Source organism: Molothrus aeneus, chromosome 16, assembly GCF_037042795.1.
Source record: "Molothrus aeneus isolate 106 chromosome 16, BPBGC_Maene_1.0, whole genome shotgun sequence".
Classification (NCBI taxonomy): domain Eukaryota; kingdom Metazoa; phylum Chordata; class Aves; order Passeriformes; family Icteridae; genus Molothrus; species Molothrus aeneus.
Window position 1 is genome coordinate 7,493,711 of NC_089661.1, and position 16,510 is coordinate 7,510,220.

The 16,510-nt window shown below is 41.5% G+C and overlaps 2 protein-coding genes across 2 annotated transcripts; both read left to right on the forward strand.

Annotated features, from left to right (window-relative positions):
* The first annotated feature begins 4,519 nt into the window (after window positions 1–4,519).
* On the forward strand, window positions 4,520–9,392 carry RSL1D1 (ribosomal L1 domain containing 1). The gene is made up of 9 exons (XM_066560871.1): window positions 4,520–4,625; window positions 4,730–4,869; window positions 5,656–5,794; window positions 6,378–6,526; window positions 6,665–6,766; window positions 7,362–7,455; window positions 7,540–7,668; window positions 8,418–8,624; window positions 8,862–9,392. Exons 1-9 carry the CDS (start codon window positions 4,590–4,592, stop codon window positions 9,204–9,206), a joined length of 1,341 nt encoding a protein of 446 aa, XP_066416968.1. The 5' UTR covers window positions 4,520–4,589; the 3' UTR covers window positions 9,207–9,392.
* A 1,905-nt stretch (window positions 9,393–11,297) lies between these two features.
* On the forward strand, window positions 11,298–14,647 carry LOC136563699 (transmembrane protein 238-like). Its single transcript, XM_066561248.1, has 2 exons — window positions 11,298–11,683; window positions 14,266–14,647. Exons 1-2 carry the CDS (start codon window positions 11,298–11,300, stop codon window positions 14,273–14,275), a joined length of 396 nt encoding a protein of 131 aa, XP_066417345.1. The 3' UTR covers window positions 14,276–14,647.
* The last annotated feature ends 1,863 nt before the right edge of the window (window positions 14,648–16,510 follow it).

Below are 16,510 nucleotides of genomic sequence, written 5' to 3' on the forward strand. Positions count from 1 at the left end.
GTGCTTAGCCATGATGTAATTTATAAAAACATAAGTAGTTATTCTATAAGTTAAGACCTTGTATGTCCTCGAACTAAAGACCTTGGTATATGTAACAAATACTAAATACAAAAAAAAAAATCTGAATGTGCAGCAGTACTAATTATAATTCCTTGTTTCTGCAATCTCCAGGAAGTAAAAACACAGTAGCTGGAGGAATGGGTGCAGTGATCAGTTGAGTAACATTGCCATCAACTGTGAACATGAAGCCATTCCAGCTACCTTGGTCATCTTAGCAGACAGTCAGGAACTGATCCACAAACATGGTGACACCAGTTCCTGAAACACTTACTCTGGCAGTAAATTGTATTCCTGAGCAGCAAGCTATTGATGATGGTGTAATAGTGTAACAAAAATAGCTGTTTGAAGGAGATTTATCCATGGGGATATTTGCTGGCCGCAATTTTTATGCCCCTCTACGGATTTTCTTCAGTGGCATAAAAAGCCCAGTGAAAATTACTCAATGAAGAACCTTTATTTTAGACTACTTATGGCACCAGTCTATATACTAAAAATCATGTTAATGATGAGAAATGTGTTTTTATAAGTGTTTAATACTGACTATTACGTAAGAAGAAAAGATTGTTTCAATGTCCCAGGTATTTGATCTGTATTACTCTGGCTGTTTGGTTCGTACTGCAGACTGTTGGAATGATGCTGTTAAAGCAGATGACCTGTACTCCAGACAAGACTGTTTTCTTCCTGAACTGCTACTTAAAGGCTCTTACTTATTCTGCTCTTTTTGTATACTCTATAGAGGATTTGGTACAAAAAAATATACCAACAAAACTGGAGTTACTACTGAAGATTTTATATTGTGAAGATGTTTATTTCCTTGTGTTTATTTTATCACACTATAAACCTGACAAGATACTACTTTTCCTCTGAAGAAATACTAGAAAGGATTCTAATCTTAATATAAAATAGAAATTTATGCAAACAAACCCAAAATCTGTTGTCTGTGTATAACTTAATAATCCACATGCTTTCATTGGCTTTCCTTCTAATGTAAATTTTTCTACATCTCCTGTCAGTTCCATACACCTAAAATGTTCACCTATTTCTCAGTAAGAGTAGTAAGAGACACGACAGATTCACTGCTGGGTGACAAAGAGGTACCTGAGGCAGTGTTCCTGTCAGCTGTTAAGCCCTAGAAGGGATGCGAGGCACAGCATGGTAACAAGAAAGCTTTGCAGCTTTGGCCAGTGCCAGTGCCCTGGCGGCTGGGGATGCACTAACGCCTCGCGTCTGAGTCAGGCGCAGCTGAGGCTGACTCCAGCATTGCAAAGGAGACGGGCAAAAGCAAACAGAGCTTGAACTCTGCTCTAGTGGGGAGATCCTTTCTCAGCTCTCCTGTAAGGCACTTCTTAGTCCTGTCTTAATCCCTGCATACTCTCTGCGCTGGTTTTGTTGCAAGAACTACACTCACAGAGATCTGGGATGGTGGCATTGCCATCAAATGGTCTGGAGGAGCACAAGCCGGGAACTGAAACTCGAGTAACCTTAAACCTAAAAGACCTCTTTCCAGCAGAAACAATTGCACCTTTTGCCGTGTGAAAGTTAAAATTAGGCATATGAAAAAACATCCTAAAGAAGTAATGAGGTAGAATGTCTTGAAATTATTTTCCATCTTACCATTTAAATAAGATATACAAATTTTTTAAAACAAAAATACATACTTTCATGGTCCAAAAAGTTACATTGAGAGCTACAGCAGGACTGTGTACAGCAATAACACCAATAAAAGTAACAAACCTGATTTCCTTGTTCCTTGACATTGCTAAATAAAATGTGTGCTCTTTTGTAGTTTATATTCATTGCATGCTGTATTAAGCTGAAATATTTCTTATTCACAGATTAACTTAATTTTTCCAAGACAGCTCTATTAGCTATGCCAAGTACCTTTCAAGAGAAAATGATTAGACTAAGTCAGTTAAACCACATCTGGTAAAATTTAGTCATGTCAGACCAAAACTTTTTCAGAAAAATATACTTGGATGAGACTGATATGTGAAAAATTCAAATTTGAGTCACTAATAATAGTCCCTGCAGTTTTATCCTATTAATGCTACAATGACCCAGTAAAGTCAGTCTTCAAACATGCTGTTCAATCATATCTTACAGGTCTAGCCTGGCTCATTTTCAGAGAGATGTTCCAGTCATCTGACTTCTTCTATTTTGTTTTAACATGTCACATTAATATGTTGATGTTTTATTGAAATATGGCTACCCTAAAATGTGGAAAGATAGAAGCAAGGCTACTAGACAGAATATACAGCACCACAGCCAGTATCACATGCAGAAATTCCAGCAGTACTGAAAACATTTTAATGAGTCTGACCTCCTTGGCTACCCTGTGTGTTCCTCACCTTCAGTAATTTCTCTAATCAGTACTTCATATGACATGGCAACAAAGGACAGATTTTCTTTTTCTTTGCCAGCTTCTTTTCTGTTTTGATTTGGTTTTGGTTTTGTTCAAATAACAGAATAGGAAAAGAAAACTTCCATTTTCCAGGATGCTTTTTTCACTCTTTAAAATCAGTGTATGTCTATATAGTTCTTTCCTGTCTGGATAAGTCTTGATGCCATCAACTATTCTACTATTGCTCCAAGAACACTAGCAGCAGAAAGAAAATATAAGCCACTACATAAAGCAGCTTGCCAAAAAACGAGGATATTTTAGTTTCTCTTTGCACTGGCCACACTGATAGAGCAACAAATTTTGTTGGAAGACATCTGATGAGAAGGAATAAAACCATACATAGAAAGGCAAAGAGCAGGGAAAAAATCTAGAGAAGAGTGAATGACTAAGAGTCCTAATTTCATACATATTTAAGCCCTGGTTATGCATAGCTGTGTTATCCAGAGAGCAGCTTACCTGTGTGATGAATGCAGACAACCCAAAGCTGCCAGGGCACACACAGCACTGTGAGAATGAGACCAAAATAATTCCAGGTGAAATTTTATCTCAGAACAATGTACTTATCCAGCATGGAAATCAATGGAATAAGCATTCTGCAATTAAGCCATTTCCATGTAGTCAGTCAATGCATTTCTAAACTGAACAGGAGATGCAGCAGTGCTGCCTTTATTAGTCACACGTGAGAAAGAAGTGGTTTGACGTGATAATCAGTGGTTGCTCCAATGGTAGGGACCTGGAAATAGCCATGTTCAAGACAGAGTGTATGAGGAAAATGAGCAGCAGAATTCAGTCCCTGGACTCCATGAGACAGACTCTGATTTATTCAGAGAACCAGTGGGCAGGATCCCATGGGACGCAGCTCTGAAGGGCAAAGGAGCTCAGGAAATCTGGCAGCAGGTGTGTAAGGACAAGCTCCTCCAATCGTACAAACAGCTCCTCCTGAATACTCAGTAAAACAAGTAGATCTATCAGGAGACTGGCCTGGCTAAACAGGGAACTTATGACAGCACTCCAGTGCAAAAGGACAGAAATATGGGAAGTAAAATCAGGGATAGTCTTCAAAGAAGGAATCTGAAGAATACACTCAATTTTTCATAAACACGATGGTGTACTGGGTGGCCAACTAGATGGGTAACCACTGTTCAGATAACAGGACTTGGAGGGCAGAGATAATGGCTTGTACTCCACCTGAAGGCCAGTAACAAATGGAGTACTGCTGGGATTTATGCTGGGCTACGGTTTAGTATCTCTAACAGTGACCTGAAGTATGGTCATATCAAGTTTGCAGGGGTCATCAAACTTGGGACCAATCATTACCCTCATGAACAGAGAGATCTAGATAGGCTGGAAAGACTCGGCAACACAAACCCGCCAATACTGAAAAAAGGCAAATACAAATCTGCATTTGGGAAGGAACAGCCCCTTGCGGCAACACAGGTTGGGAAATGACAGGCTGGGGAACAGCTCTCTGGAAAGCGCCAGGAGCACAGCAGGCTAAACACGAGCCACCCCTAGAAGCAAAGGGGGCCAGCAGCACCCGGGGTTGGACTAGGAGAGCACCATCAATAAAACAAGGCGAGTCCGACTAAAGGTTTTTCACCGTGAGGACACGGTGGCTACAACGCCGAGCAATCCGGTTTGACCTCTGGCTGGCCGTGGTGCCGAAGCGAGATGGACTGACGGCCTCCGGCACTCTGCGCCAAAACCGGTTAGCCGGTGACCCTGCCGGCCAAAGCTGCCTGCAAGCTGAGGACGGGCCCGCCGCACCCCGAGTCCGCAACTGCCGCCGTGCACAGGGGCAGAAAGCACGGAGCGCACGGCCAGCCCCAGCCCCAGCCCCAGCCCCGCTCGCCTGCTCGGCGAGTCCGCAGCTGCTGCCGTCGTGCGCAGGAGAGGAGGGCACGGAGCGCACGGCCAGCCCCAGCCCCGCTCGCCCCGCCCCGGGTCCGCAGCTGCTGCCGTGCGCAGGAGAGGAGCGCACGGCCAGCCCCAGCCCCAGCCCCAGCCCCGCCCCGCCCCGCCCCGGAAGCAGAGCGTTCGAGCGCGCTGCCCCGGAAAGCGGCGCACGCGCAGGCGCGGAGGCCGCACGTGGCGGGAGCGGTGTCCCGGTGCTCGGAGCGGTAACGCCATGGTGAGCGGGAGGAACCCACTGGACCGCGCCCAGGTATGTGGGACCGGCTCGCCCAGGGGCTGCGGGGAGCAGGGCAGGCGGGAGCGCGGCCGGACCGGGCTTGACCCGCGGCTGCCGCCGCTGTGGTGCCGTTGCAGGTGAAGAAGGCGGTGGAGGCTCTCTTGGCTTTCTCCAGAAGCAAGGCAAAGGGAGACGCGCTGCTCCTCAACGAGAGCGAGAGCGTTCATCTCCTGGTGACGGTGTGGAAGGTCCCGCAGGTGCCAAAGCTCATCAGAATGTAAGACACTGATATCCGGCCTCATGCTTACAGGGCTTGGAAAAGAACACTTTGCAAATTCTGAGCTCAAGGGGTTTGACTGCCACGGCCTTGTCCGGGGAGCTTCTATGCCGTGACTAAGAACTGCCGGGTCAGAAGCTGCTTTACTCCTACTTTTGGTATAACTGGAAGCTGGGCTGTGCCAGCTTTTTGCACGCAGGATGCTGGTTCTGTGGGTTGCCAGTTACAGGGTATGTGCCTTTCAGTCCTGAAGCTTTAGAAAATATCTAGATATTACCCATTTCTATATCTAGAAAATATCTAGAATCACCTTCTTTGTCTTGACCCATCACCACCAAATCATTAGTAATACTTCTTTCTTTTGATAACCAAACCTGAATATGAATTAGAAGTCTCTTTTTAGAGTGTAGCTGCACTACACTGAGAAAGTTTACATCCGTTTATCAGGGGCACGGTGTTATAAGGTTTTTTTCTAATGCCTGGATGCAGCTATGGCATGAAGGGAGGAGCATGGAGGGTCCTCCTCCTAGGACCCGTGTGGTAAGGGCTGCTGGCAGGATAGAGGATTCCACTTTGTATCTGACTGGAGCCGTGGTGTGTTATGGTTTCACTTTTAGAGTTCTGTATGCTTATCAACTCTAGGTTCCACTGGAATATTTAGTAGTTAACAGAGTGTAAATACAGGCAGGTTGATAAAGGGGACTGATCTCCAGTGTAGTCCTAGTTCTGGGGAAAACGTCTTTCTCTTATTAGATATTTTTTATACAACTCATATTCTCATTGTAGACCACTGCCCCATGGCATTCGACCAGAAACAGCTGATGTTTGCCTGTTCACAAAGGATGAACCAAATTTATCAGCAGAACAGACCGAAAATCTGTACAAGAAACTTTTACTCCGAAATGGGATCAGAAGTGTTAGCCGGGTAAGGGTGGTCCTTGTTGGTATAATACAGTATTGCCATTTCTTTCCTTTTATACCACCAAAAAGAATACAAGTAGTTGTTCTTTTCTGCTGTTTAATATTCTAATTCTCATTCATATATTCTAGTAAGATTTTTTCTGACTGCTCAAACTGCGGTGTTTCTGAAATGCAAAGTTTACTCAGAATAATTTCTTCAGTTTGAAACAGGATTTTTAGTAATCAGATACAATTTCTAGATAAACGTTCAATATTTAGTTTGAGTAACCAACCAGGAAAACTCACAACATTTGATTGTTTATGCCACCAGCAATAAAACTGTATAACAACATGTTATATTTAACCTTGATTTGGATGCTATTCATGTATGCAAGTTCTGGTTTGTGGTGTGCAGTTACTATGCAAGAGATCAATGTTTTTTGATACTTTAAAACAATAGGAAATGGATACTTTTTAATCATCTTCAGCGTTCTAAAAGAATGCACTGTGATGGACTATCAGTTATGTAGCTTTAATCTGTGCAGTTCTGAGAAGCATTCCAGGTTGCATTTTCGGCAGCAGGGACTAAACTGGTGCTTGTGTTGCAGATCATCTCATACAAAACCCTCAAAAAGGAGTATAAAATGTTTGAAGCCAAGCGGCGCCTCCTGAACAGTTTTGATCTCTTTCTGTCTGATGACCGAATTAGAAGGCTTTTGCCCTCACATCTGGGAAAACACTTCTATGAAAAGAAAAAGTAGGTCTTTAAACTTTGGAAATCCATTCTTGCATTATCGTTTTTAAGATCAGATTCTTCTTAGTAATGGAGGAATTGGTTTTCTTTTGGGTTTTCTAATTGTTTCCTTTTTTTTACCCCTCTCCCTTTCTGTTTTAGGGCACCTTTATCTGTAAACCTGAAAGCCAAAGATCTTGCCAAGGAACTAGAAAAACATATCCAAGGGACTACACTCCCAGTTAACAACAAAGGGTGCTGTTAGTAAGTACAAATGGATTAATACATCACTTGAAGGATGGCTCTATCTTAACTGTAGGAATTTTAAGTGAGTTATTTTTATTCCTTTAGTATGTGAAAAAAAGATGTTAAGGGTCACCATTGCAAATGGAGGGCATTTTGAACCTTTACCTGTATAGTTAAATTGTTCTATTTAAGTTTTACTGTGAAGTTGAGGGGTTTTGTTTCTTTTTCCTTTTCACTAAGGAATTTCTAGGCACCTGGCACTGTCAAAGCACATGTACAATCTTAGTTTTAATCTAATTTAATAATATTTTTATATTTCCAAAATATTCTAATCTAATAAGATTTTTTTCATGTATTGTGTATCTGAAAGGATCCAAATTGGTAGTAATGCTTTGTAATGCAAGGCAGAAGTTGCATATCCAAATATGGAAAGATGAATACAGGTGAACCCCTTCTAACTATTATCACAAAAGATTTCTGCAATAGCCATCCCTCCTTTATGATAATTGCAGATAAGTGGGCTTTTTGCATTTCTGGGTATGCCTAAACTAAACAAGTGGCTTGAAATAAGTTTGTTTGCCCATATTTAGTTATCATTTGTTTTTTCTTCCAGTACAATGCGCATAGGTCACACTGGGATGAAAGTGGATGAGATACTTGAGAATATCATTGCAGCAGCAAAAGTGATTGGTGACAAGTTACCAAAGGTACTGCTGATCGACTGCATTACAGACAAATAGGTTCATACTTCAGCCTTATTTTTACATAATATACTGGTTTTGTTTTTGCAGAAATGGAAAAATGTAAAAATTCTTCACCTCAAAACACTTAAATCGGTTGCACTCCCAATATTCACTGCCAATATCTCCAACTTGGATGAGCTTGACAAACAACCTTCTCTCAAGAAAAATGAAGTAAAGGTAACCAAAACTTCTTCAAACCTTGCATAAATTAAATCTGCCCATTTAGTTGTAGTTCTTTGTTTTCCTTCCAGGCATTGTTATTTTGTATTTAAATGCATTAGCAGCTGATCCCCATCTTTTATGGCTAAAACAGGTCAGACACTCCTACCTCAGTGCTTCAAATACTCAGCAATAATAATGAAATTATGGCAACTCCCTTACAGGTTTTAAAGCAAACTGGAAATAAGTAAGGTATTTCTAGACCTAAACTCAAGGGACCTGAGATTCATTCTTAGAGCTTTGCTTCTATTGTTTATCCATATTTGCCTTCTGAAAATACACTCATTAATGTATATGTGGATTCAGAGTATGCATCTGCTTTTTGTTGGTTAATCAGTGGCATCTGAATAATTCTCAATCTCATATATTTGTGTATATAGGGGGACCTCATACTTGTTAAAAAATAATAATTGGCTATGCCTTTGTACTGACTTCTGTTTATGTTCATTTGTCTGAAATTAAATTAAATGGGACTGTGAATATTCAACTTAGAGACTGTAAGGTTGACATTACTGTAGTTGTGAGCTACTTATAATAAACTTCTGCATGTAATGCATTTTTTCATATTTTACATATGGCTAAATTAGTCCAGGTCTATTGAATAAAAGTCTTTAATGTTGCTACACCATCTATTTAGAAATGGCATTTCTATATTTCTATCTCAGACAATGGGTATTTGTCTGAGATGTACTTCTGATTAATTCTAGAAGGTAAAACCCAAGAAAGTGAAGAAGACAGCTAAAAAACTGAAGTCAAGTCAAGTCACTGTGACAACAGAAAGTAAAGCTGCTGCTGGTACCCAGGAGCCTGTGATAAAAGAAAAGATAGAAATAGTCCAAGAACCAGGTGATGGTGATGATGAAGAAATTCCACAACTGGTGCCTATACAAACAACGAGCTCAGCTGACCTGAAGGTAATTGTTGAATAATATTAAGAAACTTGCATTTCAGTAAAAACTAAAGATTTTGAACTGTTTAAATTGTTCATTGCTCCTTAGGGAACAGTATGTGTTAGCACACTTCAAGACTAGGGCGCAGTTCAGTTGAAAGTATTTGTCATTTGTAATGGTTTTCACTGATCCTTCTTCCTTAAAAACAGGGAATATGTTTCTTGGGTGGAATGGTAATTTTTTTGTTTATGTTAAATACAGAAAATGGGACCAAATTCAGAAAAAGGTGATAATTTGGGCAAGAATACCAAAACACCTCTTGGTAAGAGAAAGAAAACATCTCTAGTGGTGGATACGCCAAAATCAAAACCTGAGGTTACACAAGAGTGTGCAAGCTTGGAGACGCCATCAAAAAAGAAAAAAGCCAAGCAGGTCAGTAAGCCAAAGGAAGCAATAAAAGAAAAAGACATGAAAAAAGCTCCAAAAAAACCTGAAGCAAAGTCTTTTGCAACACCCAAAGCTGTCAAGTCACGACAGTCAGCCGGGAAATCTTCCAAACCACAGAAGCAGGCACCCAGAAAGGCGCGCGTGCCGCAGTCAGCATGAACCTTGTCTGTTGTAACATATTTTGTATCATCGTTTTCAGTAAACAAATTTATTGATGAAGTAAAATACCTTCGTAGGAAATCTGATCTCAAGAGCTTTTTTTCACCAAGGTCTGTAATGATTCATTGGTTTCCTTCTAATTTACAAGCTGGTACAAATAAACTCACTGTCTTGATGGTCCCATCACTTTTTATCTTTTTCTGGCCCAAACCAGAAACAGTCAAATTTTTCAAGTGTCAAAGGGAAGAGAGGGGTTTATCCCAGGGAAAGAATGCTGAGAAATATTTTAACAAATGCTGTCTTTCCATTTCCACACCAGAAGCATGTGTGCCAAGAGCAGCAATCTGCATGTGCTTTTAAAGGTGAAAATACTGCTACAGTTTTTAAAAAACTGTTCAATATAATAAAGACAGGTTGACAGTGATTGGTGTTACTGCAGATATCTAAGTTAGCAGCCTGATACCAAGCCCCACATTGTAATTTTTAGCTGCTTTTACCTAGGGTATTTGTGAGTTAAAAAGGCCCAAAGAATATTGCTTTAACCATATATATATTTTACAACATCAAGCAAAACCTTACCTTCAGTTTTGGGCTTTATTTCTGCTACCAGAACAGTTGAGAGTATTCTTGCATGATGGTCACAGAACTCTTGTTCTTCCATCTGAAAGCCAAAGGCTGTGTAAATTTCCAGTTGTGCCAGCCAAGTGAACTTGTCCTGTTGGCATGAAGAATACATACTTCAGGACTGAAAGGTGATATATTTGACATTTTACACAACTGCCCAGTTGTTCTCTGTATGATAATTTGTCTGTCCTTTGCAGAGTGAGAATATGAGGCAGATTTGTGTTGAAAAGTCCTAGTGGTAAAAACTCCAAATAAGAAAAAGGTGGTAAGAGACAAGATTAATCCAGCAGTAAGTAACCAGCCTACTTTGTCATTGAAAAAACTCTACCACATCTTCTTTTTATGGCATCCTCATTTCAAGATTTTGGCTACCTAGAAAGAAAGTGGGTGCAAATAAGAGTATGAAAATATTCTGCTTGATCTGTGATGTCAACTTTTTTGACCCTTTTGCAACCCTTTTTGTAACTTTGCAACTATTTTGTAAACCAAAAGCTATGACAGTAATCCCAGTAAACCAATAGCACTCACTGTCACTGGAAGAGTAGCAGCAGTATCATTTAATGCACACTATTTCCACTAAAATGTTGAAGGTACCCATTCTGTTAGGCCTGGTCATAGTTCCTGTTGGCTTGATATTTCTAGTTACTGGAACAGTGGCTTATCCATCATTAAATAAGGTGTTAGATATAAGGCCCTTGTGAGAGCAGGCACAGGAGATGCTACATCTAAATACAGTTCTTGTGCTTGAGGACTTAGGAGTGCAGAAAGATTATGTATCAGGTCATTAACACAAAGGTGAACTGAAATGGGTGTCTTGCCTTTTACATAACTCTTTTACTTACTGAATTTTACATCCTGCATTGACAACTTGCTTCCTGTTTGTCAACCTGAACTTGTATTCCAGCTGCTCTTTTTAAGCCTCCTTAAGCACAGTTAAAGCAGTTTATGTGCATTTGCAGATGCACATTTTAACTGTCTTGCAAATCTCTGCTGTCTGTGACCAGCTTGCCTCCCTTGCAAGTGCAGAGATCAACGAAGTGGATGTTCATCCGCGTACCTCCCTTCTGGGGTGCCTGAGGCGGCACTGCCTCAGGCGGGCCCAGCCGTGTCCGGCTCACCTGGGAACGGTAGCGAGCACTACTCTCAGAGAGGCCTCAGCTCCCGAATGCCATCGGTCACTACGGCTCAGCCTTCGAGCCCACCGCGGCGGGCTGGGGGCTCGGGGGGCCGCTGAGGGCGGCGTGTGCCCGCCTTCGCCTTCCCTGAGCGCAGCTGCGGGGGCGGAGGCGCGGCCCGGCCCTGCCCTCAGGTGTGTGGGAGGCGCGGCCTGGGCGTCCCCTCAGCGCGGGGGGCGTGTCCCGCACCTGCCCGGGTGGGAGGGCGCGGCCCGGCCCTGCCCTCAGGTGGGCGCCGCCCTCGCCTCCCCTCAGGTGCGCGCGGCCCGAGGCGGCGGTGGCGCCGCTCCCGATGGCGGCCCCGGGCGGGCTGGGCCGCTGCGTGGCCGCCTTCTGGCTGGCGCTGGCCTTCGACGCGGTGGGGCTGGCGGTGCTGCTGGCGGGTGTGTTCGCCGACGTGTTCTTCTCCGACCTGCTCATCTACGCGGGCGGCATCGGCATCTTCCTCAGCCTGGTCTGGTGGGTGTTCTGGTACGCGGGCAACCTGGAGGTGCCGCCCGAGGAGCTGCGGGACGACGTGGGGCTGCCGGCGCCCAAGGGCCGCGGGGACACGCTGCTGCGGCGGCTGGTGAACGGCCTCAGCCTCCGCCTCACGGCCGCGCTCGCCCCCGCCCGCCCCGCCGAGCTGGAGCTGCAGCGCGCCCGGGGCCCCCGCGGCCGCCACGCCGAGCCCGGCAGGTGAGGGAGAGCGGGACGGGACAGCGAGGGGAGGACGGCTGCGAGCTCTGACTTCGGCCAGAGCTCGGAGAGCGGTCCTGCCCGAGATTCGGTGTAACACCTGCTAGGTTAAACCAGCTGCACGCAGCTGACGCTTCTTAAAATAAAAGTAGTGGGGAATCTTTCTCAGCTCGGGTGGTAAAAAAAACGAGTGGGAAAGATTGCACAAGTGAGATTAGGCAGGGAAGACACTTCCTGTCGCCGTCTAAGAACGGAACGGACGAGCAGGAGCGAAGCCCGGGGTCGGTGGTGGGGCTAGCATGCGGATCTGCTGCCAGAGAGCAGCACGGGAGCCCTGGGGCTCCCAACTGTTCCTCACAGCAGCCAAATGCTGCCAGAAATGGCCATTAACCACTCCCCCACACGAGCTCTTGGGAGGGGAAGTCCCCTCGTTAGCACCATGAAATGTTGCTTTTATTGGAGAGCAAGAAAGGTGAAATGTTGACTTGGATTTAACATGGTGGCAAGAGCTGTAGGTAAGAGGTTGAAACTCAAATGCAATCAGTTAAACTGTTTGTCTTGAACCTCAGTCATCTAGAAAAGATGTGATAATACCTGATGTGTAAAGGAAGCGTCTAGGTCCTATTTCAAAGCATGGTTGAAGAACATGAAGCTTTTCAAGACCCCATAGTATATTCATTTAGGAAGAAGGCATGCTTAATGCCTTGAAAATGTGTGTGGGGAAAAAAGTCAAGCCTTCACTTCACTATGTAAAATCCTCTGTTGAAGGAACTGTAAACAGTTTTGTACTGTTTGAACTGTTCAAGGATTCTAAACATCTCGCTGTTCCAATTCACTATGTACAAGATCAGCTTTTCCTGCTTCTCCTTGAAACTAAATTCTGAATTCTGTTGATTTACAGAAAAGTTAATGTGAAAATCATCTTCTTTCATGAAAGCTATGAAATTTTTCTTGAGAGAAAGTTTTAACAGTAGGGAGATTGAGAATAGATAATTATTCCTTAATAGAAAACTTGTAGGAGGCAGGAAAGAATAGCAGCAACACCACTTTCAAAGATTGTTACTGCTCTTTAGTTGATTATTAACCACACCTGCAATTTAGAAAACAGGCAGTTGAAAATGAGCCATTCTATTTTCAGAGCTCTTTTTTTTTCTGAAATGGGTCTAAAATTGGCAGGTCCCTATTTGCAGGGAAAGATTTGCATTTATAAATGGCTATGCAGAACCATTCCATGGCAATTGCAGGTATTGAGCTCAGTGGATAATCTGCTATCTCTGTAGATGCAATGTGTGTACATGGATATGTATTGTGTTTTAATGAACTCCTAGTAGTGAAAGTTATCCACTATTTTGAAATATTTCAAGCCTTATTCCTGATTGTAATTAGATTTATATGTCCTATAGGGATGTATAAATAAATAAATAAGTAGTGATTTAATACAAAATATCCCAGCAGCTTCTGTTGCTACAATAAACAAACTTCAGTAATGGTAATTCAGAAGGAACCAAAACAGGGGGTGTACAGCAGTTATGTTACATATTAGAACATAAACTCTTTGATTTTACTTGCAAGGTGAAACAAAGGATAACAAATGGTTTCACCTTGAAAGACAATTTAGAGTTCCTTTTTGAAGTAAGTTCACCTAAAGTATCTTAGAACTTCTCGTAAACAACTGAATCAGATCATTCCTTGCTGATAGACCAAATCCTCTCCCCATCAGGAGATATTTATGAACTTAACCAAACGGGTTAAACATGTTTGGGCAGATATTGTCTGCACAAGGAGGAAAAAAACCACCACCATACACACACATTCAGAAAGGAAAAAAACAACCAAAAAGCCCAAACAAACAAAAACAACCAAAAACCAAACCACCAAAAAACAAAACAAACCCCAGACATCCTCACTTTACCGGCCATTTGGAAACCTTCTTGAGCATTAATTTTTTTGAAGTTATGAAAGGAAACACTACATGTTGTTCTGATTTCCTGTCTTAAAAATTATACAGTAGAGAAAGGTGAGAATTCTTATGATATGGAATGCTTCTATTAAAGGAATAACAAGTAGATTAGGATCCTCAAGCCTGAAAAGAGATGCAGAATATAAAGTGCTCCAGAAGCCTATGCAGTCACTATGGGGAAGGTATGAAGTGCTTGCCTGCCAAGGCAAAGCAGGAACAAACTGTCCTGTGCTATGTGACTGAAGTGTGGGATTACTTGATGTGGGACAGTGGGACAGATAAAAGTTTACTGATTCAAAAATCCAAAGGACAAAGCAGAAGATATATGATAATATAAAGAGAATATGTTTGGCTCAGGAAGACCTGGGGCAGTGAGTGGCAGTTGATATCCTGAAGAAATATTACCTGTGTGCCATATTCTTATGCCTTCAGTGAGACACCACACTTGGCCACTATTGGAGATGGGCTGGTGACTTGATGGATCTTTTCTTTGGGTCCCAATTGGCTGTTAAACATGAGGAAAAGTACTTTTAAAATTGACCTTAAGTAACAGTTTAGAGTTATATGGCCAATTGTTCTAAGCCTATTTTGGAGTAACCTTTTCTTCATGTATTATCTTCAGGATCTGTTGAAGACATGACCAATGAAGTTACTGCCCCAAAAAGTGGGGGAAATGCTGCAAATTATGGAAGGAGATTCCCTACTCAAAACAATAGGATTCTCTCGTTGTGGAATAACCTCTGCAAGCATTGTGGACTCTCTATGAAATGGACATGTGGAGCCATATCTCTGCCAAAAGCACCTGTTTCAGTGTTGGACTGGATATGCTTTGAAATTATGAAAGAAGATCCCACAAAATCACTTTAAGAAGTGAGAGCTAAAAGAGAATTGAACCTGATTCACTGAAATATCAGTGCAGTTTGTCATATAGTTGGTTTTATTGTTTTAATTATTATTATTATTTTTAATAACCTGAAAGGTTTGGATAAAAAACTCTTGCACAATGAAAAGCTCTTGCACTGTTTTTTACCAAGGTCTGGAAGTTAAACTTACTGTGAATTTTTATAAAGCCAGTGCAATACTTTTGTTTGTAAGGGTGCTTTTAAAATGTCTATATTAAACTGTTGATGCAAGGCTGCAAATGTAGTAGAAGTTGTTTATAGTGTAAATACACAATTTACAGTGTCTCTTGTAAAAGTTTCACTGTTATTCTGAAATAACCTGGAATCTGAGATTTTATAAGTAGACAAATAACACCAGTGGTGTTGGCATACAAGTACATTCTTTGTAGTTACAAATGATGTAATACAATGACTCTTGCAAGAGGCATTTTTAGTCCAGTGATGTTGGAAATTATTTTCCTAATGCTGAAGCATTTGAGAGAGGGAACATGACCAAAGGAAACCCTGTTGATTAACAAGAACTCCAAGGCATTATAAAACATTAACAAACAGTACCTGGAAAATTATTTATATAATGTTAGTGATAGCTAAAATTGTGCTAATGATAAAATTGTGTGGAGAATTTCCTCAGGTGTTCTTCTGGTTTTGAACTAACACTAACAGTTTGGTGCCACCATCAGCAAATACTGGTAGGTCTTAAAATTTCAATGCACAATTGTTCCATGCCACACCTCATTGAATACTAGAGGTGGAATTAAGGAAAATATTTACTAAGAACACTGTGGCTGTACTTCCTTATAAACTCTTGAAATGTCTTTCAGTGTTTTCTTGTAAAATTACTGGAGTAACTTCTTTTTTTTGCATATTCTCATTTTTAAATGTTTTCCAAATGCTACCTTTTAACAAATTCAGAAGAACACTAAACTTTAAGGTCTGCAGTGTGATTTCTCCTTTACTACCTGCAGTTTTTAGGAGATGTATGCAATTTGTTTCCTCCTTTTAATGGAACTGCAATGTGACACCACTGCCGTGTTACAATGGCCTGATTAAGAAAACCAAACAAGCTCCTCCCTTAAAACCTGTAGATCAGTTTTCATTTGCAATAATTTTTTCATTTCATTTTTCTGAACAGAAAGAAAAGCTTTTGCTGATTCCCCATAGTTTCACTTATGAAGTGAATTATGAAATATGGTGTTTAATAAGTGGAATGATTACTAGTAGCTATAAATTAAGCCAATACTCATATATGTACTTCACATACTTAGTCTGTGAAAATCAAAAATTTCTATTCAAGTGTTGCAATAATAATTACTAGACTGAACTGAGCAGGCCTTTGCATTCCTTGGATATTACAATGTAATTAATCTTAAATCCAATATCAATACTTAATGTTTGTTGCATAAGATGGTAGCTAGAGTGTAACTTCACTCAAAAGTTGTGTAGAATTCCAACTAGTTTACTAGTATGAATAGTATAAGTTTTAAAAATGAAATCTAGGAGCTGATCCATCAGTTAAGGAGGATGTTAAGCACACAAAAGCACTAAAGCAGTAGAAGGTTGCTGAGATGGTGAGCCCAAGCAATGAGACAGACAGTACTTGCTGTGGAGCAGTGATATCTGTTGTAAGTATTGTAACTATTTTCTTTTTGAAAATGCATCCAGTTACTGTTTCATGCAATCAGTTTGCCTTCTAAACCAGGAAGGCTAATACTAAACACAAACTGAGCATCATCTGCAGTTACACATTAACAAATATTTAACACTATTTTAGTTTCATGATATCCTTATCAGCTCTGCTCAATGCAGCACAAAGTCCATTCAAAGAACTTTACATTGTTGATTGGAAGGAAGCTCTTGGACATGTTTAGGACTGCTTGCTGTTATGTGAACAGAGTTGTACAGCTAAAAGAATTCTTCTAGCCATTGAGGAAAGTGCCATGCATGCTGTTTAAAATCTTAGCCAAA